This window comes from Bombina bombina, chromosome 1 (genome assembly GCF_027579735.1).
Source record: "Bombina bombina isolate aBomBom1 chromosome 1, aBomBom1.pri, whole genome shotgun sequence".
NCBI lineage: Eukaryota > Metazoa > Chordata > Amphibia > Anura > Bombinatoridae > Bombina > Bombina bombina.
In genome coordinates, this window is record NC_069499.1 from 1397782045 (window position 1) to 1397798788 (window position 16744).

Genomic DNA, 16744 nt, shown 5'->3' on the forward strand with positions numbered 1-16744 from the left:
TAGAAAGGGAAAATATGTCAGAACTAATCCAACACAGTATAGAGAACGTTAAAAGGGCAACGTTATCTATGACACTGAGAGAATCCCAGATAAGAATGCTGCATAAAGACTACATTATCCCACGAAGGCTAGCTAAATGGAAGCTTGGGGTGGTAAATAAGTGCAGTATGTGCGGGATTAACGACCCGGATTTTCTTCATTACTTCTATACCTGCCCACGAGTTAGACAGTTCTGGGGTAGGATAACTTACTGGATCACAAACGTCATCAAAATCAGGGTTAAGTTAGAAGTGGAGCAAATCTGCTTCTTGGAATGGGAGGAACAAGACGCTAGGCACATCTCAATACTAACTACCATAATTTTAATCGCCAGAAAGACTATTCTTGGGGTCTGGACCGGGAATGCTGCTCCTACCTTTAGTGCATTTAAACACAACTTACACAAACAACTGATTACCGAATAGCTAGACACTAAGATGGACACCGACAGACGACTTAGACACTTTATTACTAAATGGCGGAAATATATTGAAACCCTAACTATGGACTCACAAAAACAGCTATTGCTCCCCTTTGCCCATACTGAATACATGTTGACAGCCTCTTTGAGAGGAGAATGGAGATTCCTGCAACAGACAAGAGGGGGTGGGGGGAGGAGAGAGAGAACATCTCTATCTAGGGAGTTGGAGATTATTTTTTTTCTCTATGTACCACAAAGTATGATCCGGAGCAGCTTATTATAAGATGATCGAATTAACATCATATGGTTATCGAGTTTGAATGTAGTTAGGTTATGTTTGAGTTCTGGGAGGGGGGAGTGGGGGGGGGGGATAGGAAAGGGAAAGTTAAAGCAAGTTACTACCAATTAATGGATGAGGAGTAATAACTGAAAATCAGGAAATGGGACATGAGAGATTGCTATATGGCATTATCTGATACTGTACCTACCTATACTTAACTGTACAAATGTTCATTTACTCATGATAATGCCGTCTTTGATGTAAAACTATAACCATATCTGTTCTTTCTCTTTTGTCCTTAATAAAAAAGAATAAAAAAAAAAAAAATACTGTGTGCACATTTTGTTAATTGAAGTAAATTGGAAAGTTGTTTAAAATTGCATGCTCTATCTAAATAATGAAAGTTTAATTTTGACTTGAGTCTCCCTTTAAAGGGACACTGTACCCAAAAATTTAATTTCGTGATTCAGATTGAGCATGAAATTTTATGCAAATTTCGAATTTACTCCTATTATCAAATTTTCTTCATTCTTTTGGTATCTTTATTTGAAATGCAAGAATATAAGTTTAGATGCTGGCCCATTTTTGGTGAACAACCTGGGTTGTCCTTGCTGATTGGTGGATAAATTCATCCACTAATAAAAAAAAGTGCTGTCCAGAGTACTGAAACCAAAAAAAAGCTTAGATGCCTTCTTTTTCAAAAAATGATAGCAAGAGAACGAAGAAAAATTGATAATAGGAGTAAATTAGAAAGTTGCTTAAAATTGCATGCTCTATCTGAATTACAAATGAACACATTTGGGTTCAGTGTCCCTTTAAGTTCAACCCATTGTAATAGGCTGTGGTTTCAAAGCACAAAACCAGCTACTTCATATACACAAATAAGCATGAAAATGCAATTTCTTAAATATTTTATACTCTGCAGTTGGTATAACAAGTCTTTGAAAATACATTAATGGAAAAACAATTTTACAGTGTACTGCCCCTTTAATAATGTATAGGAGCTGCAGGGGGGGGGGGATTATTACAACTAATACACGTGCACACTCCTGAGGTCCTATGAGCATCCCTATATTTACTGTCCCTTTAAAGGACCAGAAAATTAAGTAGCTTTGCATAATCAACAAATGCATTATAAAAAGACAATGCAATAGCACTTAGTTTGAACTTCAAATGATTAGTAGATTTTTTTCTGACAAATTTCAAAGTTATGTTTATTTCCACATCTCCTGTATCATGTGACAGCCATCAGCCAATCACAAATGCATATACGTATATTCTGTGAATTCTTGCACATGCTCAGTAGGATTCAAAAAGTGTAAATAAAAAAAAAAAAAGACTGTGCAGATTTTGTTAATGGAAGTAAATTGGAACATTTTTTAAAATTGCTGCTCTATCTGAATCATGAAAGTTTAGTTTTGACTTTAGAGTCCCTTTAAGCTTTTCCCCCATATGACATGAGTTATAGCTGGTAAACCATCTGGTGCAGATCCATCACTACACGTGCACAGGCCTTCTATACATAACCTCATCTCGCCACCTGCCTCCAGACTTTACCATCTGCTTACTCCTCAGGGTATAAATATACTGATAGACTGTCACAAGCAAATATCAGTTGGTCACTCACACACAGGGCTAGCAGGTCTAGTCATAAAGCTAAAGTGCTTTGTAGCCTCTTCTGTGCAGTGATCTTCGTCTGTTCATGCATTTAAAGGGCAAGCTATAAACACATTAAGGAGACACCCATTGTTTTTCTTATTTAAAATATTGATTTAAATCAAGGAAAATCTAGAAAGAGCATGCAATTTAAAGGGACAGCAAAGTCAAAATTAATTTTCATGATTCAACTACATTAAATTTTAAACAATTTTCCATTATATTTCTTTTATCTACTTTGCTAATTTCTTTAAAAGCATACTTAGATAGGTTGAGGAGCAGGAATGCAATTATGGAAAATAACTGCTGATTTGTGCCTCCACATATGTCTCTTGTTATTGGCTCATCTGATGTGTTCAGCTAGCTCCCAGTAGTGCATTGCTGCTCCTTCAACAAAGGACACCAATAGAATGAAGGACCTTTTATGACAAAAGTATATTGGAAATTTGTTTAAAATTGTACATTCTATCTGAATCGTGTAAGTTTAATTTTGGGGTTTCATGTCCCTTTAAAAAATATACCAATTAATTTATCAAATCTGGTCTGTTAGGGAGGCCAGAGGACAGGTTTGAAAGCCAGCGCTTTAAAGGGACGTGAAGCCCAACTTTTTTCTTTCGTGATGCAGATAGAGCGTAACACAAAAATAAACCTCCCAATTTATTTCTACTCCAGTGAGCGCTCTTGAGCCTACCTAGGTATGCTTTATAACAAAGGAATACCAAGAGAACAAGAAGTAAAAATGATAATAGAAGTAAACATATTTATTTTTATTATACAATATTCCCGGTGCTCCCTGTTATATTTTTTCTCCTCTGCAAGAATCTGCATTCTAGTGAGCGCGATTATGGAGGTAAGTTTACAACGTGCAGAATTCCAGCTTCAGCTCCTTTATTTAGATAATTTAGTGATCTGCCCGTCCAAGCGTCAGTGTGATATTTCTCACCATGTTGAGGAATTATTTTTTTTATCACTGAGCACATAGTCTTAAATTATCTCTGTAAAAATGATACTTCTAGAAACCACTAACGTAGCCAAATCCTTATATTTTTTTATGTTTGTGTAAACTGAGATGACCTATACATATGAGAACAAATCAAAGAAAAAATAATTCAATTGTGGTCCGATACATCACTTTGTGTTAAAGTAATTATTCAATCACATTTGTGTGACATTTCCAAATTTCAGTAAAAGTTAATTCTAATTTATTTTTAATTAATGATGGTAGTCATTACTGAGAGAGATTTTTTTTTCTTTTTCAGAAAGCAAAACAGAAATAAATTATAAAGTTATAAAGTAGCTCAGCAAATGAACAAAAATAAGTGCAGGTCTATTACTATAAAAAAAAAAAAAAGTACATATTCAGCAAGCTTTAAAGGGACACTGAACCCAAATTTTTTCTTTTGTGATTCAGATAGAGCATGAAATTTTAAGCAACTTTATAATTTACTCCTATTATCAAATGTTCTTTATTCTCTTGGTATCTTTATTTGAAATACAAGAATGTAAGTTTAGATGCCTGCCCATTTTTGGTGAACAATCTAGGTTGTCCTTGCTGATTGGTGGATAAATTCAACCACCAATCAAAAACTGCTGTCCAGAGTTCTGAACCAAGAAAAAAAGCTTAGATGCCTTTTTTTTCATATAAAGATAGCAAGCGAACGAAGAAACATTGATAATAGGAGTAAATTAGAAAGTTGCTTAAAATTGCATGCTCTATTTGAATCACAAAAGAAAAAAATTGGGTTTAGTGTCCCTTTAAGGCACACTTTGCTGTAAAAACATGGCAGATTAGAGACTTTAGAAAAGGATATCAAGGCGAAGAACAGTCTTTCACTAAAACAAGCACAGAAAATGCACAAAGCTGCATTTTGATGAACAAATCCATATCCACATTTTACAGAAATCCAAAATGTGGAAAATAGAGAAGCTTAACCCTTTGAGTGCTAAGCACTTTCCCACCTGGGTGCTTAGCTGAATTTTTTATTTTTTTATGTTTTAACATAAAACATTTTTTAACTTTTTTTTCTTACAGATCACCAAGACTTATACTGTTAGAAAGGTTAGACGATTACCCCCTTTCACTATACTTTGCATTGTCCATTTTAAATAAAGTTGCATGGTGACGTCAACACGTCATTGCATGTGACGTCAACACGTCATTGCGTGTGACGTCACCGCACAAAACGTGAAGTCCCGGCGATGCCTGTCACTATACAGGCCCAATCGCCGGGGTAGGAGCGGGTGGAAGCCTCCAGATCTCCCTCAAGGTGGGAGAGTGCTAGCGACGGCTCTGAGCAGCCCCAACTCTGTGGAAGGGAAGTGCTGTCATGGAAGTAATGATAGGATCTATGCAGTTTTTTTGTTTGTTTTTTTTGCATATGCATAGATTGTATCATTACTTCCTGTGGCTTTTTCCACAGGGGCGTGGCGAAACGTACGTCGAGAATGAGCTTACGCATCTGAGAAATACGTCATAGTGAAGGGTGTTATGCTGTAAGGACTTTGGCTACTATACGGATACATTGTTACAATCCGTTGCCATCCTGCTAAGTAACAAAGGGTAACTTGTAAATGGTAACAATTTTGCACTGTAAACCCGAATGACTAAATATTTCAAGAGTGTATTTTTGCTTTTAACAATTTTATACATATTTTAAATAAAAACCTTCATTGGAAGCGGTTCCGGTTTGGTTCGTTAAGGCTTTACCTGATAGCCAAAAGATTCAGGTCTGTGCTGAAAGTATAAAGTATTACTATAAAGTGTGAGTAATATTCCAAGTATCGATTCTATAGAATTGGGTGTATAAACAATATCACACTATTATCTTATTTCTTTCCCTTGGAGATCCGGGAGTTTGTGAACGAAAATCCAGATACAAACCCAGCTGATCCTGATAGCTTTGTACTCAGGACTGCCTTTATACCTGAGCTGGTGATAGCTCAGGCATATGTGAGTAGCCATTTACACATGCTATTTTAATTATCATTGTTTAAACAATATTACACTATGTTTTGTTTTTCTTCTTTTCTGAGGAACTCAAGATCACCTACTTGATATCCTTTTTATATCACATTTATTCACAATAACCCTAACACCCACTAACTTTAACATAATTAAAATAAAGCTAAATAAAAATTACAATTAATACCTAAATAATTCCTTTTTAAAACTAAATGCCTATAAAATAAAACCTAAGCTAGCTACAATATAACTAATAGTTACATTGTATCTATCTTAGGTTTTATTTTTATTTCACAGGTAAGTTTGTATTTATTTCAACTAGGTAGACTAGTTAGTAAATAGTTATTAACTATTTACTAGCTACCTAGTTAAAATAAATACAAATTACCTGTAAAATAAAACCTAACCTGTCTTACACTAACACCTAATATTACACTACAATTAAATAAATTACATTAATTAAATAAAATTAACTAAATTACAAAAAAAAATAAACACTAAATTACACAAAATAAAAAAGAAATGATCAATTATTTAAACTAATTACACCTAATCTAATAGTCCTATCAAAATAAAAAAAAGCCCACCCAAAATAAAAAAAACCCTAGCCTAAACTAAACTGCCAATAGCCCTTAAAAGGGCCTTTTGCGGGGCATTGCCCCAAAGAAATCAGCTCTTTTACCTGTAAAAAAAAAAAATGCAAACAACCCCCCCCAACAGTAAAACCCACCACCCACACAACCAAACCCCCCAAATAAAATCCTATCTAAAAAACCTAAGCTCCCCATTGCCATGAAAAGGGCATTTGGATGGGCATTTAGCTCTTTTTCAGCCCAAACCCTAAGCTAAAAATAAAACCCACCCAATAAACCTAACACTAACCCCCAAAGATCCACTTACAGTTTTTGAAGACCGGACATCCATCCTCAACGAAGCCGGGAGAAGTCTTGATCCAAGTGGCAAGAAGTAGTCCTCCAGGCGGGTCTTCATCCAGACGGCATCTTCTATCTTCATCCTTCCGATGCGTAGCGGCTCCATCTTCAAGACATCCGGCGCGGAGCATCCACTTCTGTTGACGGCTACTGAAGAATGAAGGTTCCTTTAAGGGACGTCATCCAAGATGGCGTCCCTTGAATTCCGATTGGCTGATAGAATTCTATCAGCCAGTTGGAATTAGTTGAAAAAATCCTATTGGGTGATGCAATCAGCCAATAGGATTGAGCTCGCATTCTATTGGCTGTTCCAAATATAAAAAAAAAAAAATACAAACTTACCTGTGAAATAAAAATAAAACATAAGCTAGATACAACTAGTTATATTGTAGCTAGCTTAGGTTTTATTTTACAGGTAAGTATTTATTTAGTTTTAAATAGGAATAATTTAGGTAGTAATTGTAATTTTTATTTGGAATAATTTAAATTATGTTAAAGTTAGTGGGTGTTAGGGTTACGTTAGACTTAGCGTTAGGTTTAGGGGTTAATAACTTTAGTATAGTGACAGCGATTTTGGGGGCAACAGATTAGGGGATAATAACAGTAATGTAGGTTCCGGCGATGTTAGGGACAGCAGAGTACAACGGTTTAGGGGTTAATATGTTTATTATAGTGGCGGCAATGTCGTGAGAGGCAGATTAGGGGTTAATAATTTTATTTTAGTGTTTGCGATGCGGGAGGGCCTCGGTTTAGGGGTTAATAGGTAGTTTATGGGTGTTAGTGTACTTTCTAACACTTTAGTTATGAGTTTTATGGTACAGCTTTGTAGTGTAAAACCCATAACTACTGACTTTCAGTTTACGGTACGACTCTTGTAGTTATGGGCTGTACCACTCACTTTTTGGCCGGACAGGCAAACTCGTAATACCAGCGCTATGGAAGTCCCATTGAAAAAGGACTTTTTGAAAGCTGCGGTAGTTACGTTGCGTTACGGCCAAAAAAGTGTGCGGTACAGATATACCTGCAAGACTCGGAATACCAGCGGTAGTGAAAAAGAGCCATAACACTGCTTTTTCACTCATAACGCAAAACTCGTAATCTAGCCGTAATATCTTTTGTGCAGTTTATGGGTCCCTTTTAGTTTTCCTTTGGCACCATAAGATCTTTCTGGAATTGACAATTTAAGGGAAGTGTCCAGAAATAGATAGGTGGAGAGATCACTCCCTTGGATAAACCAACTTTCAACTCCACAAATCTGTATTATAGTTCTTAAGACTCTATAAATGGAAATAATGTCTATTAGAGGATGTTTTCTGTTATAAACGGCTTCCTGTATTGAAGACTCACTGTGATCACCCACCTAAATATAAGTTACTTAAGTCATGCTATTGGACTGGAGCCGGTCATGACAGATGGAGATCTCAAATCTTCAGAACCAGAAAAAAGTGGTTTTGAGTTTAAAACATTAATGGGAAGTCAGGTCACAGGAGCAGATCATTTTTTTGTTCCAAAGTGATTTAAAACCAATGTCATAATTACACACATCTTGCAGATGAATAAAAAAGAACTACTTTACACCTATTCGCCTTTAAAGGATATGAAACCCAAAAAATGTATTTTGTGTTTCAAACAGAGCATACAATTTTCAAAAAAATTCCAATTTACTTATATTATCAAATTTCATTCGATCCTATGTTATTCTTTGTGGAAGAGATACCTAGGTAGGCACCTGGAGCACTACATCACAGGAAATAGTGCTTACATCACTGCTTTTCAACAAAAGATACTAAGAGCACAAAGAAATATTGATAATAGAAGTAAATTACAAAAGTTGTTTAAAATTGCTCTATTGGAATTATAAAATAAATATTTTGGGTTTCATATCCCTTTAAAGTGATTGTAAAGTTTATATTTTTTTCTTAATATATTATGAATATGTGTGTTGTGTTTCATGTATCTGTACATTTTGTTTTTCCTTTAACATGGGAATACATATTTTAATTTATTTTTCAATATTAGTTATTTTTAATACCCCGCCACCATCTATTAGTAAAAAGGAAAAAATATGTACATATATATGAAATACAAGACACAGATTAATAATTTATTGAGCAAACATCATGCAATGAAAACAAATAAAACATCAGGAAGGGGCCGATGTCCTATTTGTTTTCATCGTGTGACGTTTGTAGCGATCACCCAATCATAACAGTTCTCACACGACTCACTTATTTCAATGGTGGTGGGACCTGGTAGAGTGACACGTGAGGTTTTTCACCCAAATACTTTATAGTGCTGGATGGGCTGTGCATGCATGTATGCATTCACATTAGTTGCAATTATCAGGATCACTCATTACCTACTATGTACAGAGCGGGTAGGACCGCTCTCTATGTCACTACACTACAGAAAATAGAAGGGGGCAGAGGATACATTATCACTCTGTAACGTAAAAAAAAGTTAATTTTATAAAATTTAAATACAAATATAAAATATAGCACTTTACTTGTTCAGATTGTGAAGGTTCCACTAGTACACTTAAAAACTCTATTATGTACCGTCACTTTAATACACACACTGGATATTACTAAAGGCTTCTGTCCCAAACGTGTTAAAAGTGCTAAGGACATTATGTGTGACATCACTGACAATGACTGACAAAGCAGAACCATGCTTGTAATGTAATTGTGTACAGACATGGCTGAGCAAACTATAAATGGTGTAGAAGGAACTTTATTTATACCCATGGAAGTACACTTCAGTAGTAGTGATTTCTCTTGTTTTACTGCTGATATACTCATTAATATAGGGAGTTATACTTTTATATCACTTTTAATCACGCGAGTGATGGAAAGTCCTCAATGTGAAGCAAATCCTTTTGATGTAGTTCTTCCCATACTATTTGAAAGTTTGTTCTTGTGTCAGCTTTATGTGCAGTGCACTCTTATCAAGGGCTGAGTACATTGTCCCTGTTAGGTAAGAAGTCACAACCGGAATGGTTTATAAATGTGAATCAAGCAAATACCAAACAAATGTTTTTAAAAATTGTAGATAAAATAATCAAAACATTAAAATTACACCTTTTGTTAACCTCAGTGAAAATGTAATGAACTTTAAATACATTTTTATTTTACGATTTATTTTTAACCAAGTGGAACTCAACACAATTTAGTCTCAGAAGTAAAATATGACTTGTATTGTGGTGAATTAAATATAAATTACCCATTTAGTTCTAAAACAAATACCTATTGTTAACCTTTTTATTTGTACTGCAAATTATTTTTATTGCAGATAATTTGAGTGGAATACATAAGATTTCTATTGATTCCTTCCTCATATGGTTTATAATAAAAATTGTTCTCCTGTTCACAAATGAATGGTATAAAAATGAAAGTGAAAGATTATAAAAGAATTACATTTTTATTTTAAAGGGACAGTAAATTATGTCCCTTTAAATTGTCTAAAATGTCTTTGTAGTCTGTAGCATTAATCACTCCAGAGAACATGATTCCATGCTCTAGAGTCCATTGATGGCATGCTTTATACCACTCCAGCTGACTCTTAGTATTGCCCATGTCGATGTGTAAGCACAGCTGCTTGGCTATGGAAACCCATTTCATGAAACTCCCAATGCACTGTTATTTTGTTGGTGTTGCTTGAGGCAGTTTGGAACTCTATAGTGAGTGATTTAGCAGATGATAGGCGATTGTTACACACTATGCGCTTCAGCACTCTGAGATTGAGTGGTCTACTACTACTCCACCGCAGTCCTCAGAGCCAGGTTTTCATTATAGCTGAACTAGAGCACATTTAAAATAATCAGCTGATCAGTAACAATGGTAACTAACCTGCTGTCACCCATCAGCTGATTATTTCACTTGTGCTCTAGTTCAGCTATAATAAAAACCTGGCACGTTGGGGTACTTGAGGGCTGCGGTTGAGAAACACTGGTCTACTACATTGCGGCTGGGCTGTTACAGACTGGGACAGAAATGTCACAAACTAATTTGTGACAAAGGTGGCATTCTATGACAGCACCAGGTTTTAAAATCACTTAGCTCTTCAGTGTGACCAATTGTACTACCAATGTTTGTCTATGGAGAGTTCATGGCTATGTGCTGGATTTTCTGCACATTTTAGCAATGGTTGTGGCTAAAACACCTGAACTCAATAGTTAGTTGGGGTGTCCACATTATTTTGGTCATATAGTTTATATACTATACATACCTACTAGGGATGTGCATTCAGAGTATTCATCGAAAACAAACAATAGCATTCAGCAATTTTCGGATATGGATTTATTCTTCTGAAAGTACAACACACTAACATCTGGATTTGCACAGATTCTAGTGTGTTGCACTTTCACAAGAATAAATCCGACTTAGAAAATTGCTGATTGCTGCTGCCATTTTAGGCATTAGTTTTGCCTGAATACTCCGAATGCACAGCCTTAATACCTACATAAAATGAATGTCCCTTTACAATGCCATTTTCTTTTAGTATGTGAATGAGTTAAAACCAGGTGCTAACTCTGAAACTCTGGCCACATCTTGCATTTTTCCATGCTTGGTGGGTTTAAGGATTCTAGACCCAGGTACACTAGGGGGCCACATATTTTTGAGATAATATTTTTGAAGATCAGCTGAGCTGCAATTTACCTTGTTAGTCTTTTGCCAAATATATTGTCCTTTTACCCTCCCTGTTGCCTAGAAGTGGTGTGCTCGGTCCTTTTATGCACTCTCTGTCTACTGTCCGATTGCTTCTCCTATGTTCTATCCAACAAATGCCTCATGATATATTTTACCTCTTAGAGGCATTTGCTGAGCGGAAGGCACTAGAGGTAGTTTGTCAGAGAAAGGGGGCAAATACAGGACCAAGTGACTGCTGATGGACCCCACAGGTCACTAGGAAGACACATGGATGTGTCTATCTATCTTCTGTCTCTCTTTCTATCTATCATATTAAAGTGATATGTAACCCAAAAATGTTTTTTTATGATTCAGATAGATCATACAATTTTACGCTACTTTCCAAAGTATTTGTATTATCTAATTTGATTCATTCTCCTAGTATCCTTTGCTGAAGAAACAGCAATGCACATGGGCAAGCCAATAATATGAGGTATATTTATAAAGCCACCAGTCAGCAGCTCCTGAGCCTACTGTATGATTTTCACCAAAAATTGATAATAGAATTAATTTGAAAAGCTATTTAAAATGATATTCTATATCTGGAATCATGAAAGAAAAAAAATGTGGGTTTCATGTCCCTTTAAAGCTATCTATATATTTAGTTTAATACATTCTACAGTTTTTGAAACAAAACAAAAAATCTTCCATGTTTTATTATGAACAAAATCTAACGTTTAAAGGGACAGTCAAGTATAAATTAAACTTTCATTATTCAGATAGGACTTTTAATTTTAATCAACTTTCCAATTTACTTTTATCATCAAATTTGCTTTTTTCTCTTGGTATTCTTAGTTTAAACTAAACATAGGTAGGCTCATATGCTAATGTCTAAGCCTTTGAGGGCTGCCTCTTATTACAGGCTTTTTAAATCTCTTTTCAACACAAAGAGACAGAAAGTACACATGGGCCATAGATAACACTGTGTTCAGGCACAGGGGGTTATTTAAGATTTAGCACAAAACAATGCTAAATTTAAGACAATAGATAATAAACAGTCACAGTCATGTGATCAGGGGGCTGGAAGAAGGTTCCTAGATACAAGGTAATCACAGAGGTAAAAAGTATATTAATATAACTGTGTTGGTTATGCAAAACTGGGGAATGAGTAATAAAGGGATTATCTATCTTTTAAAACAATAACAATTCTATGGTTGACTGTCCCTTTAAATAATGAATGTGAATATAATAGATTTACATAAAAGGTCAGTGAAAGTACTTCTAACATTTTAACACAGGGGTGATCATGTTTTTTTGTATGAAGGGCTGGTCACTAATGGTGAAATTGGACTGGGGCCCCATTACATTAAACTCATACATCAAGAAAAAAAGATTATAATTACATTTGTAGTAAAAAAAATGCATAGGAAATTAGTTACTTTTAATAAATTTTAAGTAACTGTGTATAGTTCTCAAATATACAAAACTTGGTAAATAGAAATATCAAACAAGTAGCTGTCATGTAGCTTAATGACAAACAAGTGGCTGCTGTTTTATATAACTAGTGTCTGATTAATTAAAGGGACAGTCTAGTCAAAATAACATTTTCATGATTCAGATAGGGCATGTCATTTTAAACAACTTTCTACTTTTTTTATCATCAATTTTGCTTTGTTCTCTTGGTATTCTTAGTTGAAACCTAAACTTAGGTAGGCTCATATGTTAATTTCTAAGCACTTGAAGGCTGCCTCTTATCTGAATACAGAATAATAATAATAGACAGTTTTTCACAACTAGAGGGCATTAGTTCATGTGTGCCATAGAGATAACATTGTGGTCACACCCATGGAGTTACCTAGGAGTCAGCACTGTTTGGCTAAAATGCAAGTCTGTCAAAAGACTTGAAATAAGAGGGCAGTCTGCAGAGGCTTTTTTTTTTTAACAATAACAATTCTGATGTAGACTGTCCCTTTAATAGCTTACATCAAAGTAAATCATTTTAAATAATTCCTTCTTTAATCAGCATTAATTAAAAGTTTTTTTTAAAATCTTAATGAATTTCATTGAATGCTCAGAAAAACATAAACCAACATTAAATACAATATTAAAATAGTTCATAGTCACTTTATTTACATATTTTAAAAACATTGAACCTTTCAAAACACCAACCCATATCCTGGTCACCAACTACAAAGCTGGTGTCCTGACTTAGCACAAGACAGAGTCTGTAAACCATAAGCAGGATACCCATCAGGGGACTTAAGACAGAAATGGGCAGTAATGACAAATAATGTTTGAAGCCAGAGAACATTTAAATATTGGAGCAAGGCTACAATTAAAGAAACAGTCTAGTACAAAAAATTACATGCACTAATTTGTTAGAGCATTTAATTTTAAATCTAGTGCTGCAAGCCTATGTGTTTAACAACCACAAAGGGGTTAAACTCAAGGTTAAAGTACTGCTTGGGAGCAACAGGGAACTGCTGGTCCCGAGTGAAAAACAGCTGGTGAGCCAATAAGAGGTGGCAATTGCACAGCTGGGTCATGTGACTACTGGGACTAGCAGTGCTTTAATTATGTGTTTTACCCCTTTGCATGGGTTAAACACAGATTTGCAGTGTCACTAGTGCTATAAATGAATGCTCTAGCAAATTGTTACTAGCCATTAATAGAACTGTGGGAGTTATCTTTATCATCCAATGAATACTCTGTCCCTAGGGATGAGTTATGCACAAACATACACATCCTATCCCAAAGTCAGTTAAAAGAGGTTTTATTGAAAACGTGTATGTAGAAAAAAATAATAATCCTTTAAAATATTTAAATAGTATTATTTCATTTGCAAGATAGAACTATTCAATTGAATGTCCCTTTAAGAGAGATGTAGGACGTATTTATACATTTAAAAGGTGCAAACAGGTAATTAACCAGGATTATGAATTTCCAAACTAAAACTAATTATATCCACTGTGTCATGGTATAACCTGTATGGCACCAAAACCACAAAGCTGTGCCACACAGCAGACAGTAACCAACGAGCCCTGAGCAAGAGCACATGGAGGGGGACAATGTTAAACCATGTGCTATAAGGTGGGGGAGACAGCAGCATGAGAAGGGAGAGAAAGCAAAAGAGATTGGTAGTAATTGAGAAAAGATTGAAAGGCTGATCATCTAAAGATCTACGCTATGGTAAAGTACTAAGAGGTCCTTCAATCTATTTTATTAAGGCAAATGTTTGCTTGAGACCTGGTTATTTAGCTATGTAGGCTTCTGGGTACGAAGGAGAAACACCTTCATTACAATATAATGCTCAAATAAAAACCTAAAGATTTTGTGTGACGTATCTCTATACCAGTGAGTTTTTCATCATCAGGCCTCAAGACTGGGAGGCAAATGGCAATAGAGGATCAGGGAGATATGGAGACATAGCTGAAGTAATGGCAGCAAATAGGGACAATGCGCTGAGCAAGAAGACAAAGGGGGGGGTGGATTAAACAACCTAAAGAGTAGGTCAAATTAAACAGTTAAAGTGACAAAGTGTGAAAAGAGAGAGAGAGAGAATAGAAGTACAATTGTGTGTGTCCACTTAATGGGCCAATTGCATCTTGGAACCCAAATGTGTCTCTGGAGGTTTTACACTAATGTCATACACAGAGTTATGTGAGGATTTCATAGCACAGGGTGATGGAGTTTACAGAGATTGTCCAAAAAGTTGGTTTATGACAGGGAGAGCTTTTAAGTGTAAAAATCAGTTACACAGCTCGGACATTGCACAGACGGTCAGAGGGCTGGAGTTCAAGATGGGACAAAGTGGTTCTTTTAAACCTTCTTCTGCTTGCGACCTATCAAACAGAATAGAAAAATGTTAATCATGGGGGCAGAAAATAAATGTTAATAAATAAATGAATGTTAATAAATGTGGAGTTTTGACACTCTAATGAGTAGCAATAAATTGAGAAGCTTCTGTCATTGGAGGAGATAAAGATGTTAAACATAGTACATGAATATTTATCTAGTCCCCATAAATTAAGTAGCTGTTTGCACTGTTGTCACAAATATGTGAAAGATCTAGATTTTGCTTCATGAGAAATAATGTGCACTCAAAGCCTCTGTCAAAGAAAGTTTACACTCATTTTGGTGGTTTCTAAGTCACAGGTATAGAAAGTGAATTGTTTAATTTAGTAATTAAAGGGACAGTAGAGTTTGTTTATAGAATTATGTATCATAAGCATAACCATACCTTTTTAAGATATCAAAGTATAGATTTATGCACCCAAAAGTCCCTTTGCTATTCATGTACATCTGTCCTCTTTTCTACTGCAGGTTTTTAAAAAAGCATCACCTGATTCAGCCATTCAACTTAATGTAGCGAGTTCCCTCACTGGTTAAAGCAGCAAACAGCTTTACCCAGAGTGAGAAAGTGCTACATTAAAGGGACATTCCGGTCAAAGACATCTTTGAACAGAAACATATTAGCAATAAACATGTATTAGCAAAATGCTTCTAGTAAAAGTTATCACTGTTTTGGTGTTAGCCTTTTTCTCTGCACGTGCATGTGAAGCATAGCTAGATACTCTCAGTGCACCAGCATTTTAAATACTGCAACTGCTCAGAGTACCAGTGGGGCTTGTATCACGTCAACAATTAACAAATTAAGTCATTACCGGATGGTAGAAGCACATTAGGCTCTCTGAGCAAGTGCTGTGTTTAAAATGCTGGGCAAGTATTTTTGCTAATAATTGTATAATATAAAAATGCTTATATTCAAAACTGAAATGCATCCATGTAGATTACAATTTTGGCTGGAATGTCCCTTTAAGTTAAACAGTGCAAACAAGCAAGCTTGCAGTGATTAGACAATGAGCCTGTGACATGGGTTTAAAAAAAACTGCAGTGCAAAAGCAAATGGCTATACCTGAATAACAGAAGACACTTTTGGGTGCATACATCTATACTTTGACATCTTTTTTTCCTAGTGGAGTATTACTGTAATAGCTTTCTTTTATTCCACAGTATTACAAATATACAATTGTCTTGACGTACTGCAACAGTGAAACTGATACACAGCACTTTACAGTCTAAATATAAACGCTGGAACATAACGAACTTAAAATTAAGTGCAGAGATCCTCACTAGCTTCAAATTCTAAAGCATAAAAAATAATAAGTATAATAATAATATATAGTAAAAGCCACTTATAGATAATGATCCTTGCAGGGGTCCTATTGCACCTAGGAATGGGAGCAGTAGAGCCCAGATACAATAATAAACATATTATTAGTTATAACATGAAAATCCATATTTCTTTTTTGTTTTGTTTATATTTTTAAAGGACAGTGAATTAGTTGTTCATGTAGAAGAACATGCTTTATCGTCACTTACGCAGCTCGAGGTTCCTGGTGATAGCGTTTGATACTCTGGCTCTTGGTCCCTGCTGTGTAAAGTGGTACCCAAAGCGTACGATGGAAGGGCAGTTCTCTACCATGGATGCCATCTCCATTTCTACTGTGTCTCCTAGGTTCTGGTGCTGAAAATGGATCAATAAAAAGTCTAAACATTACATATTGTAAGATAATCACTCCCCTGGTCATCAGAGCACTTGTTCAGACCAGTTAAGGGATCTTCCTTAGTCATCATATGGGTGTAGAATACAGAATACTAGTTGCTTCCTGCCACACCAACAAGTAGCTCACTGGTGACCTCAAGTGGATGGTAAATTTATTTAACTCCATTAAAAGGATAGTAAAGTCCAAATTAATCTTTCATTATTCAAATAGGGCATGTAATTTTAAACAACTTTCTAATTTACTTTTATCATCAAATTTG

General features: G+C 35.3%; 1 protein-coding gene and 1 long non-coding RNA gene across 2 annotated transcripts in view; both read right to left on the reverse strand.

The window, feature by feature from the left end:
* Positions 1–1634: 1634 nt before the first annotated feature.
* On the reverse strand, positions 1635–7995 carry LOC128642860 (uncharacterized). The gene is made up of 2 exons (XR_008399721.1): positions 3064–7995; positions 1635–2865 (listed from the first exon to the last, which is right to left on the reverse strand). It is a non-coding gene; the product is annotated as an uncharacterized LOC128642860 (long non-coding RNA).
* Positions 7996–13022: 5027 nt separating this feature from the next.
* The window catches only part of TMOD4 (tropomodulin 4), a 94186-nt gene continuing 90464 nt past the window's right edge, over positions 13023–16744 (reverse strand). Inside the window, exons 9-10 of the mRNA XM_053704997.1 lie at positions 16301–16445; positions 13023–14760 (exon numbers count right to left, since the gene is read on the reverse strand). Coding sequence (XP_053560972.1) covers positions 14738–14760; positions 16301–16445 — 168 coding nt within the window. The 3' untranslated portion in view covers positions 13023–14737. The remainder of the gene's footprint in view (positions 14761–16300; positions 16446–16744) is intronic.